Genomic DNA, 26481 nt, shown 5'->3' with positions numbered 1-26481 from the left:
TTCTATATCTCTAAGCAAATTGTTGCTTCATGATCTTTCAGTGTGGGCATTTCAGTTCATTCCCACATGGAAACTAAAGACTTGGGCTCCTTCTTCTCCCACCTCTGTCACCCCTTACCCTCTCCCATCACACAGTCACATTTACTTTCAGTTCAGCAACTGTATGTGAGCAATCACTGAAAATAGTATTGTAATTTGGGTAAAGTGGTATCCAGGTTCATGTCCATAGAATGAATATGTCTGCTAGGAAGAACCAAGCCAAACAGTAAGCTATTACTTTGTGTAAGTTATTTTTCATTTTTCCCTGAGTTAAACTGTCATAGTTCTTCACTTCCTTAGGTTGTGTATTATCATTAATTCAACTCACTGCCAATTGTCTCTCTTTTTAATATATTTGTTCACATCAAATCATTTACCCCTGCTTCCAGGTTTGGAGCCCTGGATATAGAGTAGATATACAAGGCTTGGAGAAGCCAAGTTTGGGGAGGATTAGGGGAGATTCAGGGCCCTGCCAGTGGGTCATATGTCAGAACAGGGTGAAGGGCCATCTTTTGCCTCTCCCTCAGACCTCATCATGAATGAAGCTTTCAAATTAATAGCACTTTAGACAATTTAACAAAAGTGATTTCTCAGGCCTATAAAGAAACTCATTATGACAGGACAATTCATTTAGATCACACAAAGGATGTTCTGGTGATGGTCGCCCTAGGGAATTAAGGAAATGTGTTAATATACTAATCATAGATGTCTGCCAAATTATCTTTTCTGTTAAAATAGTTATTACAGTGATTAGTACTGTCAGTTAAATGAGACAAATGACTTTCATCCAGCTGTGCCACCTGTGGGTAAATTCCAACGGCATCATTCTTCTAGGGCAGAAAGCTGTGGGGGGAAAATGTGACAACACCCAAAACAAAGTCACTCAATTTCATATTTTGAAAAACATATGTTATCAGACTGATTCAAGTTTTTTCTCCAAAACCAAAAGCTTTGTGAAAAGTTATTTACCCACAAATAGTGTCACTAGTGTCCAAGTGATCTATCAATTTTTGCCACAACTAGAACATTTATGCCCATGATCACAGTATCAGTTTTCATTGTTAGGTACTTTTCCTTATCTTAATGACATACTTGAAGTAGGCAAATGTCCCCAACATATAATATTTTTATAAAACCACCTGAAAATACGCAACCAAACTGGGAAATATAACAGATGAATGTCATGTCTTTTAATATTTTCCTAAGTATCCCAAAGGAGATAAAACATTTTTTAAATGATTAGCAAATCTTAACTATAGAGAATAAACTGATTACTGGAGAGGAGGTGGGCAGGAGGGGGAGGAGAATGGATCAAACAGGTGATGGGTATTAAGGAGGGCACCTGTGATGAACACTGGGTATTGTACGTAAGTGATGAGTCACTGAATTCTACACCTTAAACTAATATTTCACTATATGTTAACTAGCTGGAATTTAAATAAAAACTTAGAGGAAAAAAGTAATAAATAAAATGATCATGAGAGAGAGAGAGAGAGAAACTGCTCTAAGTGCAGTGAGAAATTCATTTTGTATTTTTTTTTCAGTCAAAATATTTATTCTTTTCCTTAACTGGGTCAAATGGTAATACAAAAAATCATGAGGCTGCCTTAAGTTTCTCATGTGTTATACTTTAAATGTCCCAAACCTTACAGAAAACCACACATGACCTACTTTCCTTCATAATTCGTAATACGGAATCTCAGCTTTCATTGTATATGCTTTGAAGTAACTTCTCTCTGCAACCATTACTAATACAGATTTGCAAAAGACTAGCTCCAGTTAAGAGAGAATTGCAATGGTAATATCAGCCAGGCTCTTGGGTACAAAAACAAACATATGGGAGGATGAGGGAAAAAAGAAAGAATTTATTAAATACATTCTGCTTGAATTTTGAAATGAATGTATTTTGGAGGCCATAGTTCTTAATTAACAGCCCAAAAGTTCTTTTTCCTACATGATAGAAAAGGGTAATCTATTCTAAAAGGGAAGACGATATCACATGGCTTTGAAAACACACCCAAAATGTAGTGGGTCTGAGGCCTGATTCCTGTACTCACTAGCCTGATTACAGCTCTTTGTGCCTCAGTTTCACCACCTGTAAAGCAGTAACTGTATTAGCAGAGTTGTTGTGAGGATTCCATGTGTCCCCTTGCTACTGGAAAGCATAAGCACAGTGACTAGCGCCATTGAGTGACAATCCACATTAGCCATCACTGATATTATACCTCACTTGATGACGAGAGCAAGGAAGAAAACATTGACAAACAGAAAAGTAAGGTAATTTCATTCATTCTGATACTGGCACCTTTCTCTAAGCTTATTCAGAAACAAAGAGAAGATGGGAATAAATAAATGAAAAGGTTGGAAAACAAATGGTAGTTTCAAACCACCTCTCAGAGAGTACAGCAATGAAGTCTACAGTCACCCCAAACACTTCCTGTCAGGCACCCAATTTCTAGCCTTCAGAATATTTTTATCCCCAGCTGCCGAGGCAAGTACAATTTCTAGATTTGTTTAATCTATCCTCCTCTTCAGCTTGAGCAGTGCATTCCAGACTCTACTGATGTTGGATGTGAATCCTGATTCCACCATTTATTTAACTGTGCCATTTGGATAAGTTCCTAACCCCTCTAGACTTCACCTTTTTTTATCTGTAAAATGGGGATACAGGAATTGCTTTTTAGGCATCTTCAGAGAACTGCTTGAGGTGCTAATGTGTGTGGTTCCCCACCATGGTACGTGACATGAACAGGTACTTGGGAAGCTGGGGGCGGTGCAGGTTTTCTCACTACACGGGGTGCCCCACTGAGTAGCGGGGGACAGCTGAACTCCAGCCTTGTGCACCTGCAGGGCTGCGTGTGTCAAGGGTGGGGAGAGCACCTTTTTACAACCTCACAAAGGTCCTTTGTGGCCTACTGGTGGCCCCGTCAATAAATTATAGCTAACTGAGAAAGAATGGACTGCAACACCAACAATCTGGGATAAACAGTTCCCTAAACACTAGAAAGTTGTCAACATTGACCTACGAAATCATTTTGTTACCATGATAAGTTTTAAAACGTGATAACTGATCAATAATGGGATAATATGCACAATATCGGGCATGACCTGACCAGCATGAAGGAAGTCTACTGACAGCTTTTATATAAATAAATATCTTTCATTCTGTTTGTTGGCTTTGATTTCACTTATTCACTGATTTCAAGTATTCAAGAGCCTACTAGAGGCCACCTCTACATTGAGCATAGGTCCTAGCAGATGACCAGGAAGATCTGGTCCCAGCTATCCTCAAATTTACTGTCTGCAGGGAGATTCAAATAATAGCTACCCTCCTTAAGTACACCTTGGTGCCTAAGCATTACCTCTCACCCAAGAACCTCCACACACTCTGTCGACGTGGTTTTATGACTCCCAGACATGCCTCCTTGAGGCAGAGGGTACTACATCATTTCTCCTAGCACTCTGACTTGAAAGTTCAGAGATGAGATCTTTCGTCCACACACAGGAGACATTCTACGCCTAACGTGTATTATTAAATAATAAAGATTGTGGAGAGATGCATTGTTTCCACATCCAAAGTAGTCTAAAGATGTGTCTGTTTCCTGAACCCTACATTTTATCAAATCATACACTGCTCTGGGCCTAATCCTTTGGTGCTCATTATCTCTCTTGATTCTGTTGAAGGTTGAACCATCACAAATTTGTTGCGACAGCTGAACCAACAGAACCCTTGTTGTAAGCACCGTTGTGATAGGCACACAAAGAAACGAAATACTAGGCAACATTACAGAAGGGATTAGAACTAGAGCTAACATACCTGAAATTCACATTATGATGGAAGCTTTTCAACTCAGTTCATTACCCTAATCAGAAATGAAAAGTTTCTACCGAGCAAGGAGAAAAACGAGGTCAATATTTCCTATCCCATGGCTGTGACATATCAGACATCCCAAAGACCTCACTGGCCTGTCTACTGGGTTTTCTAGAGAATCAGTGATAAAAGGGCACTCTGGTATTTTCCCCTGCTGCCACCATTTCTGGGTTCTTTAGCTGTGGAGCTTTGGGAACCGAGATGCAGCAGGAATCAGTCCCAAAGGAAATCTACTCATCTTCTCATTTTCTTACTTTGCTTTCTCCTCAATTTCATCCTATCATTTATCCAAAATTTGTGGAGTTACTAATGGTACTACTCTAGATGTTTTTGCCCTTTTCTCTCACCAAAGTATGTAAAGACACTATCCTCATGTGCCATGGCACAAATGCTAATCCCCAAGGGTGCATTCTGTCATTCGGCAGATATCAACAGGGCATTCATTTAGAAGAGAGGAGAACTGAGGCAAAATCCCATGTACCTGAAGTATGAAACCATAGGCAAAAATTCCAAAAGAGGCTAAGTAAAAATCAGACAAGCCATCTTTTTATTAGAACTATTTAGGTTGACATATTTAAAATTACTTTTGACCATCACAAAGTAAATTCAACCAAGTTTGAAGGTAAACCTAACATTGATATTTAACTATAGAGAAACAAGAACATGTAGTTGGAGAGACACTTCCAGAACACTTGACGAGCACACATGGAGATGTAGGACCTGTAGAGGGGAAAGGCTGATTAGAGAGGCTAAGGAGCCAGTAATAACTTACACTGAGAATGTGTACCCTTGATATGATGTAATATAAGGGGCACTTTACCTCTGTGCTCTTCCAATGACCACAGGAGCATTGTAAGAAAAACATCAGACAAACCCCAATTATTGAGGGATAGTCTACAAAATACCTGACCAGTACTTAAAACTGTCAACAAGTCTGAGAAACTGTCATAGTCAAGAGGGACCTAAGGAAACACACTAAATGTATTGACCAAATGTATTGTGCAATCCTGGATGGGACTCTGGAACAGAAATAGGATATTAGAGAAAACCTGAAGAAATCTGAATAAAGCATGGACTTTGGTTAATAACAATGTATCAGGGGGCACCTGGGTGGCTCAGTCAGTTAAGTGTCTGCCATCTGCTCCAGTCATGATCTCAGGGTTCTGGGATTGAGCCCTGTGTCCTGCTTCCTGCTCCACGGGGAGCCTGCTCCTCCTTCTACCTCTGCCCCTCCTCCCACTCAGCTCTTTCTGGCTCTCAAATAAATAAATAAAATCTTTAAAAAAACATAACGCATGGTATTCGTTCATTAATTGTGACGAGCATGCCTACTTATGTAAGATATTAATAATAAGGAAAAGCGGGTCTATGGGAGCCTCTGTACTATTTTCATACTTTTTCTGTAAATCTAAAACTTTTCTAAAATAAAAGTTTTTTTTTTTTTTTTTAAGTATACCAGCAAAAGTACAAGAGCATGTAACCTAGCAAAATAAGATCTGATAACTTTACAGGACGCCTGAGTGGCTTAGTGGTTGAGCATCTGCCTTTGGCTCAGGTTGTGATCCCAGGGTCCTGGGATTGAGTCCTGCATTGGGCTCCCCACAGAGAGTCTGCTTTTCCCTCTGCCTATGTCTCTGCCTATCTGTGTCTCTCATGAATAAATAAATAAAATCTTGAAAAATAAACTTTAGAAAAACTGTTTCACAAATTTTGGTCATTCACATACCACTTTTATGATTTTTTATTATTTTTGTACCACTTGTGCTATTACTAACTTAATATATTTTTTTAAAGATTCTATTTATTTATTCATGAGAGACACAGAGAGAGAGGCAGAGACACAGGCAGAGGGAGAAGCAGGCTCCATGCAGGGAGCCTAACGTGGGACTCGATCCCGGGTCTCCAGGATCATGCCCTGGACTGAAGGTGGCACTAAACTGCTGAGCCACCTGAGCTGCCCATAACTTAATATTTTTAATAGTCCCTTTCCCTTTACAAATTTAGCAAAAAAAAGAAAAAAAAAGTCAGAAAAAAAATCACCAAACTAGTTGATTTTGAGGAAGAAAACCAAACAATTTGATCTTGGAAAAGCAATAAAGAAAAATTGAGATTTACTAAAATTGGTATTAATGATAGATAATTTTTATTGAGGACTTACTAGATAATATTCTAGGCAGGGGTCAGCAATTTTTTTTGTGTATAGGGACAGAGTGAATGTTCTCAGGTTTGCTGGGCTTAGGGATGCTATTGCAACTACTCTATCATCCTGAAGAGAAAGCAGTCACGTGATATGTAAATAACTAGGCATATCTGTGTTCCCTTAAAACTTTATTTACACAAACAAATGGTGGGCTGGATCTAGCCAGCAGGCAAGTCAGCTACTTTCTAGGTTCCTTATATGTATTAACTGATTTTATTCCTCAGAACAAGTCTATGAAATAGGCACTACTGTTAATCCTATTTTACAGATGAGGTCACTGAGGCACAAGGAGACTGAGTGGCTCAAAGTCACACCACTAAGTGATCATGAAACAGGATTTGAAGCCAGACCCACATTCTTAATCAGCACTCTATACTGTCTCCCAGGATGTTGAAATACACACACACATACACACAGTCTCTATGGGTAATCAGAGCCTCTCATAACCATCTAGTCTATAGAGGCTACTGCTCCAGGGCAAAGAAAAAGGAAATTAGCCAAAAGAAACTATGTGGTTCCTCTCAGTCTTAGGAAAAATGGAAAAGGTAAGAATATGCCCTCCTAAAGAATCAACTAAAGAAAAAAAGAGTTCCTTATCATTATTAATGACAGCAAGGAGAATAATTTGGGGAGGACATTTCAACAGAGGTCCTTGCTCGGGTGGCTAAAGGCAGATGTCCTCTCCAGTAAGAAAAACCACAGCCAGTAAAAATGACAGAGCAGTTGGAATGCACATCCCAGTACTTATCGATCTTTTTAATGTGGTGGCTCACATAGAATAGGATGTTTGTGCAGCACACTGCACACTGTTTGGCAGGAGGAAGCTGCCCCTGAGGGCTCACACTGTCCAGATCCTGCCCAGCTGCCCCAAAGGCTGGGAGAAATGCTGGCACGCTGCAATCTCATTCTCACAGGCTGGGACGCTCTCATACATACAACACAGGGACAGATATATTTCTGTCACCATAAATAGACTAGAGGAGCATTAGCTGGGCAAGGCTGAGAGATAAGAACAGATCAATCAGGGCAGTCTGCAAAGTGTGGAATGTTTTCATCCTGCAGGGACCCTTTAGGAGGACCTTTTAAAAGCAAGCTTCTGGGACGCCTGGCTGGCTTAGCGGTTGAGTGTCTGCCTTTGGCTCAGGTCCTGATCCCGGGGTCCTGGGATCGAGTCTTGCATCAGGCTCCACAGGGAACCTGCTTCTCCCTCTGCCTGTGTCTCTGCCTCTGTGTGTGTCTCTCATGAATTAAAAAAAAAAAAAAAAAAAAAAGCAAGCCTCTGAGGAAAGCAGAAAGTCCTTTTCACTGAATGTAAGGACAAATATATAACAGGCTTGAGGATGTATTGTCTCCAAGTAGGAAAATGCTGGTAAGAGGGACAATTAATTGATAGACCAACAAAGTAAAACAAAAAAACTTGATTTCATGGTACATCCAAAGAAGATCCTGAGGACCTTTCTTTTAATGGAGAGGAAGTAGGTCAATCACTGAGAGGGAAGGGCCTGGGAAGCGGTGGAGGGGGTAGGGTATTGGGGGAGAGGCATCTGGAACAGCTGCAGAGAAGGCAGGCTCAGGCCAGAGAGAAGGCCTGTTTAGCAGCCTCTTGAACATGAGTCATTTCAATCTTTGTCTTATGAAGTCAAGTTCATTTTATATGTATTTAAATGATATTTATTAGAGCTATTTTGATGCCCCTTTTCAACTATACATTATTTGTAAATGAAATGTGACTTTGGGTGACCCTAAAGTAGATACATAGGGAAGGATGTCATTTTGCTGTCTATGGATGCTTCTCTTTTTTTTTTTTTTTTTTTTTTAAGATTTTATTCACAAGAGACACACAGAGAGAGGCAAAGACACGGGCAGAGGGAGAAGCAGGCTCCCAGCGGGGAGCCTGATGTGGAATTCAATCCCAAGACCCCAGGATCACGACCTGAGTCAAAGGCAGATGCTCAACCACTGAGCCACCCCAGGTACCTCTATGGATGCTTCTTGATCTTTTTGCATCTTGACTTTCCTATTTAATGTACATTTGGACATTTCCTTTATCTAAACCAGCCTAATATGATGTGCTCATCTCAAAGCAAGTGTTCAGAGCCATACATATTCGAATGTCAGGAAATGTTCAGTATGAATAAAGAACATGTTATTGGGGCTTGAAGTCTTCTGTCTTATTAGAGAAGCCAGGCTGGAGGAGAGGTCAAGGGACTGCTGAGTATGCGGTCTGAGAAAAGAGGGTCATCCTTCCTAGCTGTGGGGATCCAGCCACCCAATCCCCGCAGCCCAGCCCAGTTATCCTGGGGACCCACTGCCCCTGGAGCCCTTCCAGGTGGAAGAAAGTGATGTCAGCTGAACTTGCCTCTATGACACAGACTGCCTCATCTTTTTCTTGCCTATTTCCAATGATTCCCTCCCCCCCCCCTTGTTTCTGAGTATATTAATCACCTGGCCTATTTTGTCTACTTTCATAAAGCAATTCCCATAGATGCTGAGCTATTAAAACCAATGTGGGGCACCTGGATGGCTGTCGGTTGAGCATGGGCTCTTGATTTCAGCTCAGGTTACGATCTTGGGGTCCTGGGATAGAGCCTCATATGGGGCTCTGAGCTCAGCGGGGAGTCGGCTTGAGGATTTCTCTCCTCCTTCTGCCCCTCCCCCTGCTCATCCTCTCACTCACACTCTTTCTAAAATAAATACATCTTTTAAAAAAAAAAATGTGGGTTTTTTTTTTCAGTCTTCATCCTCAAAGGGCAAACTTCTGACACCCTTGAATATATACAAAAGAATGAATTCTAGAGCCAGATGGGTTAGCAACTCCCAAGGAAGGGTTCAAGGGACATGAACAACAGCAATGTCCTTGGGAATGTAAAGAAGCTTCTGAGGTCATTTTGATACTTTCCAGACATTAACACTCACTTGGAGAGATATATCCTGGTATTTTGCTTAAAAACAAGAAATTACCTAGAACTACATACACTTAAACACACCAGTTTTGAAGCCTGGCCAAGTCTGATGCTCTTTATCTGTTTTCGTGAGTCTTTCCATAACTTACACGTCTGAGGTTTTTATTTTAAACCTGATGTTGTAAAACATTAACACAGAAGTGAAACTGTGCATATTAGCTGGGACATGTGTCAACCTTACAGGTGCATGCTTAGAACACAATGAGGCTTTGTTTTGCTGTGTTGACCCTTCCCTGCCTGATTAGGAGACCCTCTTCACAACCCACTCTCTTCCCAAGCCCACCTCAGCCAATGTTGTCATCCAAGTCTCTGTTACTCCCTGGGTCCTGATTCCTACTCTTCCTCTGCTTTTCTAAGTAGCACCCGCATCCCCTTCAATCCTCTTCTCTGTCAATCCATCCATTTGCCCATCCACCCACTGAACAAATATGGATTGTATTTTTCCTACAGGTAAGGACATATGAGTCACAGCAGAAATGGGACTAGAGATCAGATGGAACTGGACTGTGAAAACAGCAGGTACTTCCAAGTCACACATACTGAGCTTTAGCCCCACCACTTGCTAGCTCTGAGATCTTAGGCAAGTTATTTATCCTCACTGAGCTGCAGTTTCCTAGCTGTGTTTGGTGATATCAATGCTTGCTTTATTATTTATTTATTTATTTATTTATTTATTTATTTATTTATCTATTTATTTATTAATGCTTGCTTCAGAAGGCTCTCGTGGGGATTAAATGAGATCACAGGGATCCCTGGGTGGCGCAGTGGTTTAGCGCCTGCCTTTGGCCCAGGGTGCGATCCTGGAGACCCAGGATCGAATCCCATGTCGGGCTCCCGGTGCATGGAGCCTGCTTCTCCCTCTGCCTATGTCTCTGCCTCTCTCTCTCTCTCTGTGACTATCATAAATAAATAAAAATTAAAAAAAAATGAGATCACAATCTAAAGTACTTGGAACCAAGTGTGAGCTCTTACCTTATCTCCCGACTTTTTCTCCAAGCCCTTGTTTTGATGTGGCTGCACTAATCTTGAAAACCCTTCAATTTTATTTAAAAAAAAAAAACTTACTGTATTGCTGATGAGTGAGTAAATTGGCACAAGTCTTATGGAAGGCATGTAGGCAGTTGTCCATCAAAATCACAAATGCACATGATACTCTTTGACTTAGTCATGCCACTTCTGGGAAATTGTTCTATGGTTACACTTGCACACATTCAAAATGATGTATATGTAAAGGAATTCACTGCAGTTTTGTTTGCAACAGGAAAAGACTGGAAACAAACCAAATGTCCATCAATAGGAAACTGGTTAAACAAATCACATAATGGATTATTCAGCAAAGGTAAAAAACGAGAAAGACATTTTCTTTATATCGATACAGAAAAAATCTCCATCCTGTTAAGTGAAAAACAGTCGGTATAATACGTTTTAAAATGAAGATGGGAGAGGGAAACAATATCTGCAACGTATAAACAAATTTTGGAAGAATATACAAAAAAAACCTCCACCTAATAAAAATATTTACTCATGGGTATGATTGGAACTAAGCAGATGATGGGAGTAGGGCAGGAGGTATACTTTTCACGGCATGCATTTTTCAAATGTTTTCAAATTTTTGAACCACGTATGAGGTTCTTATGTTCCATTTTAATTAGCTGTATGTAATAACCACCCTACAAAGACTTGCCAAGCATTCTCTGTGTGCCAGGCTCTAGAGGGAACACAAGACATACAAGACTTAGTCTAGACTTTCAGTATTTTAAAGGAAGAAATCACATTTATATATATAATATCTGCATGCAAGGAAAGCCTATTAAATGAGTTTTAATGCTGATGATGTTTATTCTTCAATTACAAAGAAAAAAATGTCTATTTAGAACTGAAATGCCACTGTGTGAAAATATTGGTTGAAGGCTGGAGGTATTTCCACAGTACAAAGAACAATCCACATAACAGCATGAAATGCAAACCTCATCCTATTGCCTAGGTAACATGGAATCCAAGCAGCCAGTGAGAGTTCATGGTAGAATAAACAAATGATTATAGCTACCAGCAGAAATGTACATATTAACTTAGAATTGGATTTTCAATAATTACCGTCTATTTTCTTCGTCCATGTTGGTGCTTAAGCTATAAGATCTCAGAAGAAGACTGCCAGAAACAGATGGCATTTATATTAGGCAAGAGTAGGGTAATAGTCATACATGTACATAAAAGGCTGGCAGCACACGGAGGAAGGTTTGAGTACAGACATAGAGATCTGTGGGTCCTTTAAAGTTTGTAAAATCAACAAAACCTTTGTGAGATTCTTTTTTTTAACAATAAATTTATTTTTTATTGGTGTTCAATTTGCCAACATACAGAATAACACCCAGTGCTCATCCCGTCAAGTGCCCCCCTCAGTGCCCGTCACCCACTCACCCCCACTCCCCGCCCTCCTCCCCTTCCACCACCCCTAGTTCGTTTCCCAGAGTTAGGAGTCTTTACGTTCTGTCTCCCTTTCTGATATTTCCTACCCATTTCTTCTCCCTTCCCTTCTATTCCCTTTCACTATTATTTATATTCCCCAAATGAATGAGACCATATAATGTTTCAGTGAGATTCTATTAGATCCTCAGGGTGCTGAAAAGAACAGAAATTTTGAACAGAATATTACCCTAGTATTTAGAACTTGATTCCACAAACAGGAAAGTCACTCAATCTTTCTAATTGTCCTTTTGGAAGGAAAAGCCTCTTTCTTCACACATTTTAGGGCATTTGATAAAACTCTTCTGTGTGACTACCATGTACCAGGCCCCATTCTACACTTTGATAGCACTGGATAGTTATTTGACTATCTACCTGTGTCCTGGTCCTCCCCATACCTCTTTCCCTAGTCAGTCATCTTCAGAGATGAGGGAAAGAAACTCAGCATCTGATGGGTTAGAGCAAACATAGCCAGGTGATCAGTAGAATGGATTTTCCTATTCAGCCTATAGCTACCTAACCAAATAGCTGCCATCTGATTTAAATTTAAGCTCAGAAAATAAGTACCTTCATATTTTAATGCTACAGGATTTTAGGGCTGTAAGACATCTCAGAAGTAATCTAGCCCAACCCATTATTTAATGATTATTTTGCTTGTTGTACCATACGTAACAGTTTTTAAGCCAGTTACAGAAAATTCAAGTAGACAGAACTGTCAACACAAATCCAGTCTACTAGCGAGTCATGTATTTTAACATCAACCCATGGGGTTTTAAGGTGGATATTGTGAGTTTAAAGAATCTCTGGTATGATATGAAGATTATCTGGAACCTCTATGGGGGGGCACCGGAAATTTCTCCTCATCTATGTACTCTGCTTAAAATATCTCTAAGTTGGGACTCCTGGGTGGCTCAGCAGTTGAGCGTTTGCTTTAGACTCAGGGTGTGATCCTGAATCAAGTCCCTCATCAGGCTCCCTGTGTGGACCCTGCTTCTCCCTCTGCCTATGTTTCTGCCTCTCTCTGTGTCTCTCATGAATAAATAAATAAAATCTTTAAAAAATCTCTAAGGTTAAATAAATGTCTTTCAAATATTCTTAGCTTATGTTTGGAAATAAATATAAAGTTCATATTTTCCTGACTCATTTAAGGATAAATATTTATTAAATATGTATATTATATATTAATATACAATAAATTTATATACTGCATATATCACACCAGTATCGTATTTATTACAATATATATCTTATTTAGGGATTATGATAAAACTATTATAATTATGTTATTAAATTTATTAAATTATAATACTATATTATACTTTATTAGATTTCTTTTGTTGTTTGAATAATAGATGACCACACCTCGAAGGGAGATTCAGAATGCTTTCAGGCAAAAACAGATTCTTTTTTTAAAGATTTTATTTATTCATGAGAGACAGAGACAGAGAGAGAGAGGAAGAGACACAGGCAGAGAGAGAAGCAGGCTCCACGCAGGGAGCCCAACGTGGGACTCGATCCTGGGACTCCAGGGTCATGCCCTGGGCCAAAGGCAGGAGCTAAACTGTTGAGCCAACCAGGGATCCCCGCAAAAACAGATTTAAATCTAGTTATCACATGGTGGTTTAAAGAGAAATAGGTCAAGCTCTGGAATCAGAGTACCTGAATTCAAAGCCCAGCTCTGACTCTAATGAGTAAATAATTTGCTCAATGTCACAGGGCTCCTTATCTGTGAAATGGAGATAATCATGATATTTAGTCATGGTATTGTCATAAAGACTAAATGAAGTAATTCATTCAACAACAGTGTGCTGAGTATTGCAAAGCACCAGGGGTACAGTGAGTAAACATATGTACAGGACATTTAATAAACTTGGATTTTTAATCTAAAAGCTCATACACACAGACTTGGCATTGTATATAGGATTTAAAGAAGTTGTGAGCTGCAGAAACAGGAATGAATTATGTATTGAGCCTCCAAGATCATGGAGTTGAAATGCTGATGAACATACAGTAGTATCCAGTTACAAGAAAGTATTGTGTGATTGGGGATCAAAAGCAAAATACACCTGTTGACTGATTCAATATGTGCATTGAGCAATTTATGCAGTGTATTAATTTTCTACACAGTCAACCTTGTCAGGCATTTTAATATTTCTTTCAGAACAAAACCTGTGAAAACGTAGAACAATGATGAAAGCATAAATGAAAAATGAAAGGATGTGACTTATGGTGATGGTTATTAATCTTGGTGATAAGATTTTTTTTAAACATAGTTATTCATAATTTTTTTTATTTGGACTGGCCTCTGCTTAAAAACCTATCCACCTATTAGATACTTTTGTCCTTCCCTAAGACTAACATTCCCCAGAGTGATGTTTTATTAGTTAAAAACATCTATGAGGGGTGTCTGCCTCTTGATTTTGGCTAGGATGGAGCCCTGCATCAGACTCCACACTCAGCATGGAGTCGGCTTGTCCCTCTCCCTCAGCTCTTTAACTGGGCTCATGTGCTCTCTTTCTCTCAAATAAATAAAATCTTTAAAAATGTAAAAAATCTATAGTGATGATTTAGTGCTCTCCTTTCTAAAAATATTTATTTATTTATTTTGAGAAAGAGAGCACAAGGGAGCAGCGGGAGGGGTAGAGAGAGGGAGAGAATCCTGAAGTGGACTCCCCGCAGAGTGCAGCCCCCCCTCCTGCCCCAGAAGTGATCCCAGGACCCTGAGATCATGACCTGAGAAGAAACTGAAAGCCTGTGGCTCAACTGAATGAGCTACCCAAGTGCCCCCCATTTATTATTTGAGAGAGAGAGAGAGAAAGCAAGCGTTTGAGTGGGGAGAGGGGAAGAGGATGAGACTCTCCAAGCAGACTCCCTGCTGGGCATGGAGCCTGAAGTGAGGCTCAAGTCTCACAACCCATGAGATCATCACGGGTTCAATATGAAATGGGTTCATATTGAGTTCACAGATTCATGGATTCACAGCCTGAGCTTAACCAAGTGAACCAGACAGGTGCCCCTCATGCTCTGCTTTTTTTTTTTTTTTTAAGATTTTATTTATTTATTCAAGAGAGACACAGAGAGAGGCAGAGACAGAGGGAGAAGCAGGCTCCATGCAGGGAGCCCAACGAGGGACTCGATCCCAGGTCTCCAGGATCACACCCAGGGCTGAAGGCAGGCACTAAACCGCTGAGCTAGCGAGGCTGCCCCATGCTCTGCTTTTAAATCGGCATGCTATTCCTAGGATATCTGGGGCCATGACAGGAGATAAGAGAAAGCAAAATATGGTGTATCTTTCTGAAGCATCAATTTTCCTCAGCTTTTCATATTGAAACCAACAAGGATTTATCATGGAACAAAATGCAAAATCTACCTGATTTCATAAAATAAAATGAAATATCAAAGAAACTGCTCCTTGTACTGGCTTCTTTAAAATTTTTTTAAAATTATTTTTATTTTTTTGCACTGGCCTCTTGAGAGCATGTTTAGGATGCAGAGGCTTTCGTTTCTTTAGGAGAAAGGTGAGCAAGTATTGTACATTAGGAATGGATTTTTTCATCATTTTACATTGTTGTCAGAGACAGAGGGTTTGGAATCACTTTTATATAATGGCTTTAATTACTTTGCCTATTTTCAGACACTTTTTTAAAGATTTTATTTTTTCATGAGAGACACAGAGAGAGATGCAGAGACATAGGCAGAGGGAGAAGCAGGCTGCCTGGGGGAAGCCTGGTGGGGAACTCAATCCCAGGATCCTGGGACCACATCCTGAGCGCAAGGCAGATGCTTAACCACTGAGTCACCCAGGTGCCCCTATTTCCAAACTTTTTGTTGCTTTCTGTTATCTACTGAAATTAGAAATAAATTCATCATACACCACGAAAATGACTGCAACACAACATACTTCTGACTAGGACACAGTGTCTGAACTCTGAAACAACATTCAGAAAACCTTGTGCTCTCTATTACAAAATCAGAAAGGAGGACGTTACTGTGTTATTGGAAGAACACAAGGTGCTAAAAGAAGACCTGTGAAAAGGAATTAACTGAAATATAAAATTTCCCCTAGAGTTAGCCTTGAATATGATCGCAAACTAACTTGAAGGCATTTGCTTATTAACCTTTGAAACTTCATCTAAAATGTTAGCCATTTAAAATTTAAGAGGTACACATAAAACCCGGTCATTCTCTCGTTCATTAATCTGTTCTTCCTCTTTTCACAGCACTTATCACTGTCAGAAACTTATCTTAATCATCCGTTTATTGCCTGTCTCTTGGACCCCTGGTCCAAAAGCAGGGTCACTTGCACCTCATCATCTAGCCAGGCACCCGGCTACCATATAAAAAACCTTCAAAATATACTTCTTGAATTTCAGTGATGACCACTTTTTATCGAATGGATATTTGCCAAGAAGTACCGAAGCCAAGGACAGGGAGAGTGTGCCCGACCTCTCCCCAAGCGCGGGGTCCTCCTGGATGCGGTGAATGCCCACCCGCTCTCCGGAGCCTTTCCCAGTTCCCACGGACTTTGCAGCTTTGTACTTTTAGGAGATGAGAGGAGCACCTCTGGTTAGGGCAGGGAAATGCTCATTAAAGGCACCCCTCGGCCAACCGCGGGAGGGGCTTAATGCCGCCTCCCGGGTAGCTCGGCCGGCGGCAGCGCGGCGGGCGCCTCGGGACCCTCGGCACCGCGGGGCCCCCGGGCGCGCTCCGGGTCCCGGCAGAGCCGCGCCGCGCCGCGCTCAGCTCCGTCCACTCCCGCCCCGGCGAGCAGCGCCCCCCTCCGAGCGGGGCACGCGCGGGTCGCGCCTTCCGAGCCCCCCGGGAGCCAGCCACCCCGAGGCCCGAGGCCCGAGGCCCGAGGCCCAGGAGGGGTGGGCCCGGGGACCCCGCTCACCGCGGCGGAGCCTGCTGCCGTCGCCGGCCTTGTGGAGGGCGCTGCTGGAGCAGCCCATGGCGGGACCCCGCGGCCCCGGGGCGAGCGCAGCCGCCCGTCGCAGCCCCGCGCCGGCGTCGCCGGGAGCTCGGACCCTCGGCCCCGCGGCGCCGACGCTGTGGGACTGGGCGGGCTCCGGCGGGGGCGGGGGCGGGGGCGGGGCGGGGCGGGGCGCAGGCGCACTGCGGGCGCGGGGGTGGTGGCGCGGCCCGGCGAGGAGCAGGACGGGGCCGGGGAGCCGGGTGGGCAGACGGGGTGCGGGGGTGCGGTACAGGCGGCGGGGGAGGGAGAAGGAGGCTCTGGAAGCAGGGGTAGGCGTGCGTCGCGGAGAGCCGGGGACGGAGGAGGCGACGTGGCCAGCGGCGGTGGCCTGGGCCGTGGACTGGGCGGTGGACTGGGCCGTGGCCTGGGCCGTGGACTGGGCCGCGGACTGGGCGGTGGACTGGGCCGCGGACTGGGCGGTGGACTGGGCCGCGGACTGGGCGGTGGACTGGGCCGCGGACTGGGCGGTGGCCTGGGCCGTGGACTGGGCCGTGGACTGGGCGGTGGACTGGGCCGTGGCCTGGGCCGTGGACTGGGCCGCGGACTGGGCGGTGGACTGGGCCGCGGACTGGGCGGTGGACTGGGCCGCGGACTGGGCGGTGGACTGGGCCGCGGACTGGGCCGCGGACTGGGCGGCGGACTGGGCCGCGGACTGGGCGGCGGACTGGGCCGCGGACTGGGCCGCGGACTGGGCGGTGGACTGGGCCGTGGACTGGGCCGTGGACTGGGCCGTGGACTGGGAGGCCGGCTCTGGCCCGCGGCCTTCGTCCTGCACAACGTCGGTGCCGTGGCCGCGAGGAAGTCTGCTGCTGACCGACGGCCCGTTTCATCCACCTGTGTTCCGTTCTGCTCAGTTGTCCAGCCCAGGGCCACACCTGACACTTGGTTGTTGGGCTTCTCTTTAGTTTGCTTTAATCTGAAGTAGCTCCCTCAGTCTTCGTCTTTCATGACTTTGACATCTTTTAAGAGAATGGGCCGTTCATTTTGTAGACTGTTTCTCAATTTGGTTTGCCCAGTGTTTCCTTATGATTGTTTTCAGGCAATGCAATTTTGGCTGGAGCACAAGATGTGTTGTCTGTGAACTCCTGCAGCTCACCATGTCGGTTTGCTCTCTTACTGGTGATGTTAATTTTGATCAGTTAGTTAGGGTAGGGTCTGCCAGGTTTGCCACCAGAAAGTTACTCTTTTACTCCTTGTAATTTATGGAGTAAATTTATATGTAATTTATATCTCATCAGACTTTTTCTGCTATTGTTAGCATACATGGATATTCTTGCTGGGATCACTTATTACTATGACAGTTATCAAACGGTGGTTTTCTAATCAGATTATTCCTCCCACATTTATCAGCTGGCATTCTATAGTAAGGGAGCACTTTCTCTTTTCCTCCATTTATTATTCATTTATTTATAGCAGTAAATACTCATGAATTCTTGCATTATTCAATGGGTCATGTCACCATTTCTATTAGTTTTTTAGAGCTGCCATAACAAAGTACCGCAGATTGGTGGACAACAAAAACCGCAGATTGGTTAAACAACAAAAACGTATTTCCTCATAGTTCTGAGACTAGAAGTCAGAGAACATGGTGTCAGTAGGGGTGGTTTCCCCTGAAGGCCTTTCCTTGTTGGGATGGCAGTATTCATGATGTATCTTCACAAGGTTTGCCCACCGTGTCTATGTCCTAATGTCCTCTTCTTACAAAGAAACTAGTCATATTGGATTAGGACCCACCCATATGACCTCATTTTCCCTTAATTACCTCTTTAAAGGCCCTGCCTCCAAAATAGCCATATTGCAAACTATAACATATGAATGAAGGCGGGCACAATTCAGATCGTAACAGCACATTATTGAACTGAATGCTCAAATTGCCTAAAATTGGCATATTTCCCTATATGGGTCATGGAGATACATAGCTATGTGTTTAGAGGTCTCCCTCCCTCCCTTCCTTCTCTACCTCCCTTCTTGCCTTAGGAAGGGAAGATTGATGGATTGATTGATGCCTTCTCTTCTTTTTCCCTCTTCCTCTCACTCCTGCAGTTTAGGCTTGACAAAGTCTGGACTGCACAGCAGTCGACTCACAAATCCCTTCAAATGAAGAGGACACTGGGTATCTTTGAGGAAGTACACTTTATAGCATTCCTAATACGTACTATGACTCTTCTCCTAACCTCTGTCCAGGGTTACTGTGCCCCAAAGAAAGAGAAGTACTTTGAAAGTGACTAAGTATTTGGCTGGATTCCAAGTCCCTGAGCAAAATTACAGGATTAGTGCAAAGAAGTTTAGGGGGAGAAGTATGTGGATGGGCCTTTCAGAATTGGCCAGAATTGGGGGGATATTTATGTCTTGTATAAATGTTATCAAAAGGTTTTCATAGGTTGGGCTACCATAACAAAATACCATTAACTTGGTGACTTAAATAACATTTATTTCTCATAGTTCTGGAGCCTGAAGATCAAGGTACTAGCCAACTTGGTTTCTGGTCAGAACTCTTTCTGGCTTGCAGATGGCAGCCATATCACAGTGTCCTCACATGGGGTTGGGGTGGGAACTTCCTCTTCTTTTCTTTTATTTTAGAGGGCAAGAATGAGCAAGTGCAGGGAGGGGTAGAAGGAGAGAATCTTCAATCTTCACTCTACTCCTGAGTGCAGGGCTTGATGTGGGGCTTGATCCCATGACCCATGAAAGAGATCATCATCTGCGCTGAAACCAAGAGTTGGGCACTCAACTGACTGAACCACTCAGGCACCCCTTGGACTTCCTCTTTTTATGAGGCCACGGTCCTAACAGATTAGACTTATGACTAACAGATTATGACTTCATTTAACCTTAACTACCTCCTTAAACCCTACTTCCTTCCCCATTGAGCTACTTTGGGGGCAAGGGCTTCACCATATGACGTGGCCATCCATGGCAGTCTCCCACTTCAGAAAATGCTTTTTTTAGGTTAAAGTCATGGTTAACTTTATTTAGCTGCTGAAAGTTTTTCAAAATTCCATTCTTCCTCAAAAGAGATGAATTAACTCACAGATTAAATATAAACACTAACTTGAAATTTTCTGAATCCTTATGCTTTCATGCTAAACCAGGGCTTACTGAGCCCAGTTAAGTACCCACTTTTCCCCATCAACTATTTTTTAGTTGACTCAGGTATATCACTTTTTCCTTGGAGATAATTTGTCAGCCAAGCCATGGTCTCTTCCATTTTCTTCAGAGGAAGCATTTTCTAATCAGGTGAACAATAATAATCAGGTGTCCTGTGGATGTTAGAAAGTCTTTCTCATGAGCCATCTCAATGCTTGCTCAATGGGCTCAGGAATAGAATGGCTCTAAGAACAGGGAGAGAAGCCATACATGGGCACTACTGCATGCTCCTCCACTTAATAAAGTAGAATAGTTTACATAGGTGAGTGTCCATTTTGCCAGTAGCACTAAGAGTGACCAACTATAAGCCTCCAAAATGGTATCTTGAGGGGACCTATCAGCCATTTTGTGAAAGAGTGATAGGACTCTTTGGAAACAGTGGAGTGATTGAACCTCTTTGGTATTTTTTATTTTATTTTTTAAAAATTTTTATTTATTTATGATAGTCACACACAGAGAGAGAGAGGCAGAGACATAGGCAGAGGGAGAAGCAGGCTCCACCCACCAGGAGCCCGACGTGGGATTCAATCCCAGGTCTCCAGGGTCGCGCCCTGGGCCAAAGGCAGGCGCTAAACCACTGCACCACCCAGGGTTCCCGGTATTTTTTATTTTAATAGACATTGGATTAGATTTGCTTTTCCAGCACATCAGGCTCCTGCGAGCACCATCCATCAGTGGATGGTATCATCAAGACATTACACACCAAGACACTACATTCAGTATCATATCAAATAACTCACTTTACTATGAGACAAATAAGGTAATAGGTTAATTTCTATGTGATTTACTGGTCTTTTTTCATCTACCTCAACATCCAGGAGCTAAACCTATAGGATGATAGAGGGGCACATTAAACACTCAGTTATGGTAGCAGCCAAAATGAAACATCTTTCAAGGTTGAGGTGCTGCCCTATGGTTTGCAGGGTATGTTTTGAACCAGTGACTAATAAATGGGACTGCTTCTCCCATGACCAGTATACACAGATCTGGGTCTTGCTCCCCAGGCTTCTTGTTCATTTGGTGAACTACAGCATAATTTTCCTTTTTTACGCTTAACTCAGCTAGTTTGTTTTTGTTGCTTACAACTTAAGTATCTAGACTACTAGATAATGCTTACCCTACCACCCCTCTCCCTGACCATTCTCCTTCTTGGCAATTACCTGACCTGTCTTATTCCTTCAGTCTTATCTTGATAATAACTGAATATAACTGATACTGTGATTTTTAATGCTGATAGTACCTTGATGTATCTTGAAGGCATAGTTCATAATCTTTTTACCTCCAATGACTCCTCCAATGCTTTTATCACATTTCTTCAACATACCCATGTTTTGATGTTCCAAATTTGCATTTATTATTTCTCCATGAACTAATCAGTAACATTTTCTGATCAGCATGAAGTAGTGTTACAGTATTAAGTTAATTAAGTTCCAGTTAAAGGCAAAAAACACTGGTGTTTTAGCCTGTGTATTACACCTTTATTAAGGATAAAATTACATGTACATGGCAGGCTTTTCAAATTATTGAAAATATGTAAAATGTCATATTATGGACACTTAGAGACATAGGAACCCCATTTATATTAAAATTTCAAAAACTGACTCTAAGAAATATAAACTAACCTAAAGACACACATTTAAAGACATCACTCTAGGGCAGCCGGGTGGCTTAGTGGTTTGGTGCTGTCTTCAGCCCAGGGTGTGATCCTGGGGACCCCGGGTCGAGTCCCGCATTGGGCTTCCTGCATGGAGCCTGTTTCTCCCTCTGCCTGTGTCTCTGCCTCTATGTGTCTCTCATGAATATATAAAAAATCTTTTAAAAAAATAAATAAAAAATAAGGACATCATTCTACTTTCCAAGTGTCACTCCTTTACAGTAAAGTAGTGAATGAAGTACTCTGGATTCTTTGTATCCAGGAGTATAAAACACATACGCTCCTTGGATGGAAAAATGGCTTTAAAAAAAAGGAGAAAGCATTTCTCTGGCCTGATTTGTAATCCAGCACAGTCTGGAGCATTCCCAATCTGAACAGAGACGGCATAGAAGAAATATTTCAGAATCCCTATTAATTGTCCTCTAACAGTTCAGAATTCTTGTATTGGTGTGTATGTGTTCAGTTAGTTGAAAAGTGACCAACAATCATTAGATTTACAGGATCTTTTCACTTGGATTCACCATCTTTCCTGTCCTCACCAGATTTCTGAGCATGTTTAATGTCCAGGGTGACTTAATAATGTGAAGGTTGGGGGGCGCCTGGGTGGCTCAGTTGGTTAAGCGTCTGCCTTGGGCTCAGGTCATGATCCCAGGGTACTAGGACTGAGCTCCAAGTCAGGCCCCCTGCTCGGTGGGGAGCCTGCTTCTCCCCTCTGCTGCTCTCCCTGCTTATGCCTGCTTTCTGTCTCTGTCAAATAAATAAATAAAATCTTAAAAAAAAAAAAAAAAAAACTGTGAAGGATGAGTCAAACAAATAGAGTTCCAAATTACAGTTGACCCTTGAATAACACTGATTTGAACATGGATTTTTTTTTTTCCGGTACACTACAGTACTATAATGCATTTTCTCTTATGATTTTCTTAGTAACATTTTATTTCCTCATTTATTATAAAAATCACAGTATATAATACATAGTATATTATAAATGTATTAATCAACTGTTTAGGTTATCTATAAATGTCTATCTGGTCAGCACTAAGCTATTAGTAGTTTTTGAGAAGTCAAAAGTTATACATGGATTTTTGAAATGCATGGGGGTGGTCAGTGCCTCTAACCTCTGAGTTGTTCAGGGGTCAACTACTAACAGGCTGCTTCCTAATTTGGACATTGAATAACTAATAGCTGATGATAATGAATATGATAGTTTTAACTGCTTAACAATAAGGGATGGGCCAGTGTACTGAACCAAAGAGTATCAGATGAACCTGTTAGTATTTGCTCTAACAGAGAATACAGCCTGTCACTTTTAATTCCCATAGCAAGTATAAACCAAAAACACAATGAATGCAGATGTCTGCAGAGTTCTCAGAAACTTGGAGTAGCGATTCTGGTGAATGAAAACCAAAGCCTCGCTTTAATTCTGTTCTATCACATTTACCTGTTGGTATTTTTTCAAAATCACTCTGAAATGCTACTGACTGACATCCAGAAATAAACAAAATAATGACCCCAAAGGCCTAGATGGTAAAGTCTCTTCTTAAAGCATATATATTTCCCAACTTTTTAGTATTAAGTTTTTCAAACTCAAAAAAGTCCACCTATATACCCTCCACTTCAAATTCAACAGTTGCTAATACTTTGCTGAATTTGCTATTTTCATTTATTTTAGATTTTATTTAATTTATTTTAGCAATTCTAGAATAAGTTGCAGATTATCATGATGCTTCATCCATACTCAACATACATCTCTTTAGAAAAAGGACATGACTTACAGCAGTTATTTTTTTTTAATTTTTTTTTATTTATTTTTGATAGTCACATAGAGAGAGAGAGGCAGAGACACAGGCAGAGGGAGAAGCAGGCTCCATGCACCGGGAGCCCGACGTGGGATTCGATCCCGGGTCTCCAGGATCGCGCCCTGGGCCAAAGGCAGGCGCCTAAACCGCTGCGCCACCCAGGGATCCCACAGCAGTTATTTTTAATAGAGGAATCATTTAATGCAGGGGTCAATGAACTATGGCCTGCAGGCCAAATATGGCCAGCTGCTCGATTCTTTTTTTTTTTTTTTTTTTTTTTTTAAGATTTTATTTATTTATTTTGAGAGACAGAGAGAGAGAGAGAGAGAGAGAGAGGCAGAGACACAGACAGATGGAGAAGCAGGCCCCATGCACGGAGCCTAATGTGGGAACAGGTCCCAGGACTCCAGGATCACACCCTGGGCCAAAGGGAGGCGCTAAACCTCTGAGCCACCCAGGCGTTCCAAGTTGCTTGATTCTGTAAATGTTTTATCGGAACACAGCTGTTACATATTGCCTATGGCTGCTTTTGTGCTACAACGGCAGAGCTGAGTACTTGCCACAGAGAACATATGACCCCAAAGGCCTAAAACATTTATTATTGGGCTCTATAGAAAAAGTCTGCCAATTCCTGCTCTAATAAATACAAGTGTGGAAAATTTTATAAAAAATCTTCTGGAGTCAAAAGACATGATATTTTTCCACAGCAAATGTTTCTTTCCCTAGCGTAGGTTTTGTAATGTTGTGAACGGCTTTAGGTGTGGTGGGTGGCTGTGGTAGGAAGGTTGAGATAAGAGTTGGAATGATGAAGAGAACGAAGTCACTGCACATTTGCCATGTATAGGTCCTATGCTAGGTGCTTTATACACCATTACATTTACTGTGATCCTCATAATAATACTATGAAGTAGACATTATTCTAGTTTTCTGATGAAGAAACTGAAGCATAGGGAGTTTAGACAATTTGCCCCAAATCATGCAGATATTAAATAGAAAAACCAAAAACCTAAGTCTGTCTGCAAAGAGATACAGCAAAATTAGTTAAGATTTTCTAGGGCAGCCCCCGTGGCGCAGCGGTTTAGCGCCACCTGCAGCCCAGGGCATGATCCTGGAGTCCTGGGATGGAGTCCCAGGTCAGGCTCTCTGCATGGAGCCTGCTTCTCCCTCTGCCTGTGTCTCTGCCTCTATCTCTCTCTCTGCACCTCTATGAATAAGTAAATAAAATCTTAAAAAAAAAAAAAGATTTTCTAGAAAGAATTCTCAAGCATTTTGTGGCCATATTTCATACATAAAATAAGTGCTTCAGGCTTCTCTGGCTTCCAATACAAAAACCATAGTAAGATTCCTGGATCCTTAAAGTATAGTGAGGACATATATAGTAAGGACCAGAAACTTGTTACCGTATAAGGAAAAGCACCTCAGGAAAGTGATATCAAGTACTTTAACCATTTAATCTCTAAAATGAGGGTAATATCTATCCTGATTACTTTGGGAAAAAGCATTAAAAAGCTTTGAAAATATAGGACTCAATATAGAAGGCCTCATTATTTTGTTGTCTTTACTTAACGCAGGCAAGTCTCAAGCCCAACTTGGCTATCTCCTTCTTCAGTTTTTTATGTTTTAAAAAGTAACCTTCACCCTCAACATGGGGCTTGAATTCACAACCCCAAGATTAAGAGTCACACGCTCTACAACTGAACCAGCCAGGTGCCCCTCATTCTTTAGTTCTCCAATTCTAGTATTTCTAAGATTTCCTGAGGCTGCTTATTAAACTCAGATTCCTAGGCCCCACCAGAGATTTCTTCCACATACTCCTGTGGATCCCAAGAGTCAGAAGTCAAGGTGATTCTGAATCAGGTGATTTGTGAGTCATACTTTGAGAAACACTGCTTTCAGTTATAATTGGTGTTTCACAAGATCTATTTAAAGTTTCCACTTTAGGGGCATCTGGGTGGCTAAGTCCCGTTTAACGTGTGCCTCTGGCTGAGGTCATGATTGCAGGGTCCTGGCATGAGCCTGGTTATCAGGCTCCCTGCTCAGTGGAGAGCCTGCGTCTTCTCTGCCCCTCCTCCTCACTTGTGTTCGCACTCGCTCTTCTCTCTTCAAATAAATAAATGAACTTACATAATGCATGCTGTAAAATAATTCAGGTAGTGTTGACATATATAATGTAAAAAAAAATGTTCTATCCTCACCCACTCTTCTCACACCTTTTCAGGTGGTAAGTTTTGATGATTAGCTTTCCAGGCTTGGACTTTCTATGCAAGAATGATGAGCATATAGGAGGCCTGGGTGGCTCAGTGGTTGAGCGTGTGCCCTCAGCTCAGGGCTTGATCCCGAGATGATGCCGGGGTCCCCGGATCAAGTTCAGTCTTGCATCCAGCTCCCTGCAGGAAGTCTGCTTCTCCCTCTGCCTGTGTTTCGCCTCTTTGCCTCTAATGAATAAATAAAATCTTTTTAAAAATTAGCATTTGATGTTTCTAATTTGCTACAAAAAATAATGCTGACATAAATATCCTTGCTCACATGACTTTGAGGAACTGTTTCTGCAGGAAATATTCCTTAAAGTTGACACACGATGACGGCTTACCTATTGGTCCGATTTTACGATTTTTAGGTGCCAGTGGGAGACGCTCTGTGCTTGCTATTTTGAATGATCCATCATTGCACATTTAAATCAAGGTCCAAAGTTCACGACAAAAAGATGTGTAAATCAGATTTATTGCTCTGTGTAAATTCGGCTTCCAAGGCTGCGCCCACACTGCCACGAAAGAGGTGAGTTTGGGGAAGTCGGCGCGGGCCGCCCGCGTTCTCCGAGAGCCCGGCGACCTGGGCGGGGGCCGGAGTGAGGGCCGGCGGCTTCGGGCCGCGGGAGGCTACGCGGGAGGAGACCCGGGGCTGAGGCGCCCGGAAGCCTCCGCAAGAGCCGCGGCGTCGGCAGCCGAGGGGAGCTGCATTAAGACTGCGGCCCAGGGGTCCCCGGTGGCGCAGCGGTGTGGCGCCTGCCTGCAGGCCCGGGCGTGATCCTGGAGTCCCGGGATCGAGGCCCGCATCGGGTTCCCTCCAGGGAGCCCGCTTCTCCCTCCGCCCGGGTCTCCGCCTCTCTCTGTCTGTCTCGCATGAATAAAATCTTTAAAAACGATATGCAAAACTCGCCGCTACATATTTAAAAAAAAAAAAAAGACTGCGGCCCAGCTGCCGCCGCCCGTCTCACCGTCCCTCCCGCCTCACCCTCCGGCGGCTTCCAACTCCCGCCAGGGTCGACAGCCGCGACTCCTCCGTCCCCGGCCAGGGCAGGCGAGCCGCTCTCCCGCCGCCCAACCGAGCAGCTGCAGCCCCGCGAGGCCGCCCCCCTCCACCTCTTGCCCCGCCC

The 26481-nt window shown here is 42.7% G+C and overlaps 1 protein-coding gene and 1 long non-coding RNA gene across 2 annotated transcripts in view; both read right to left on the bottom strand.

Annotated features, from left to right (window-relative positions):
- The window catches only part of ERICH5 (glutamate rich 5), a 29213-nt gene extending 10908 nt beyond the window's left edge, over positions 1-18305 (bottom strand). The window contains exons 1-2 of the mRNA XM_025450461.3: positions 18274-18305; positions 16431-17320 (exon numbers count right to left, since the gene is read on the bottom strand). Of these exons, the coding sequence (XP_025306246.3) occupies positions 16431-17320; positions 18274-18305 (922 nt within the window). The remainder of the gene's footprint in view (positions 1-16430; positions 17321-18273) is intronic.
- A 1945-nt stretch (positions 18306-20250) lies between these two features.
- On the bottom strand, positions 20251-26471 carry LOC112662064 (uncharacterized). The gene is made up of 2 exons (XR_003138193.3): positions 25699-26471; positions 20251-25543 (listed from the first exon to the last, which is right to left on the bottom strand). It is a non-coding gene; the product is annotated as an uncharacterized LOC112662064 (long non-coding RNA).
- Positions 26472-26481: the final 10 nt, after the last annotated feature.

This window comes from Canis lupus, chromosome 13 (assembly GCF_003254725.2).
Source record: "Canis lupus dingo isolate Sandy chromosome 13, ASM325472v2, whole genome shotgun sequence".
In the NCBI taxonomy this organism is placed as follows: Eukaryota; Metazoa; Chordata; class Mammalia; order Carnivora; family Canidae; genus Canis; species Canis lupus.
Note: the sequence above shows the minus strand (reverse complement) of the source record. Positions and strands in the feature narration are given on the sequence as shown.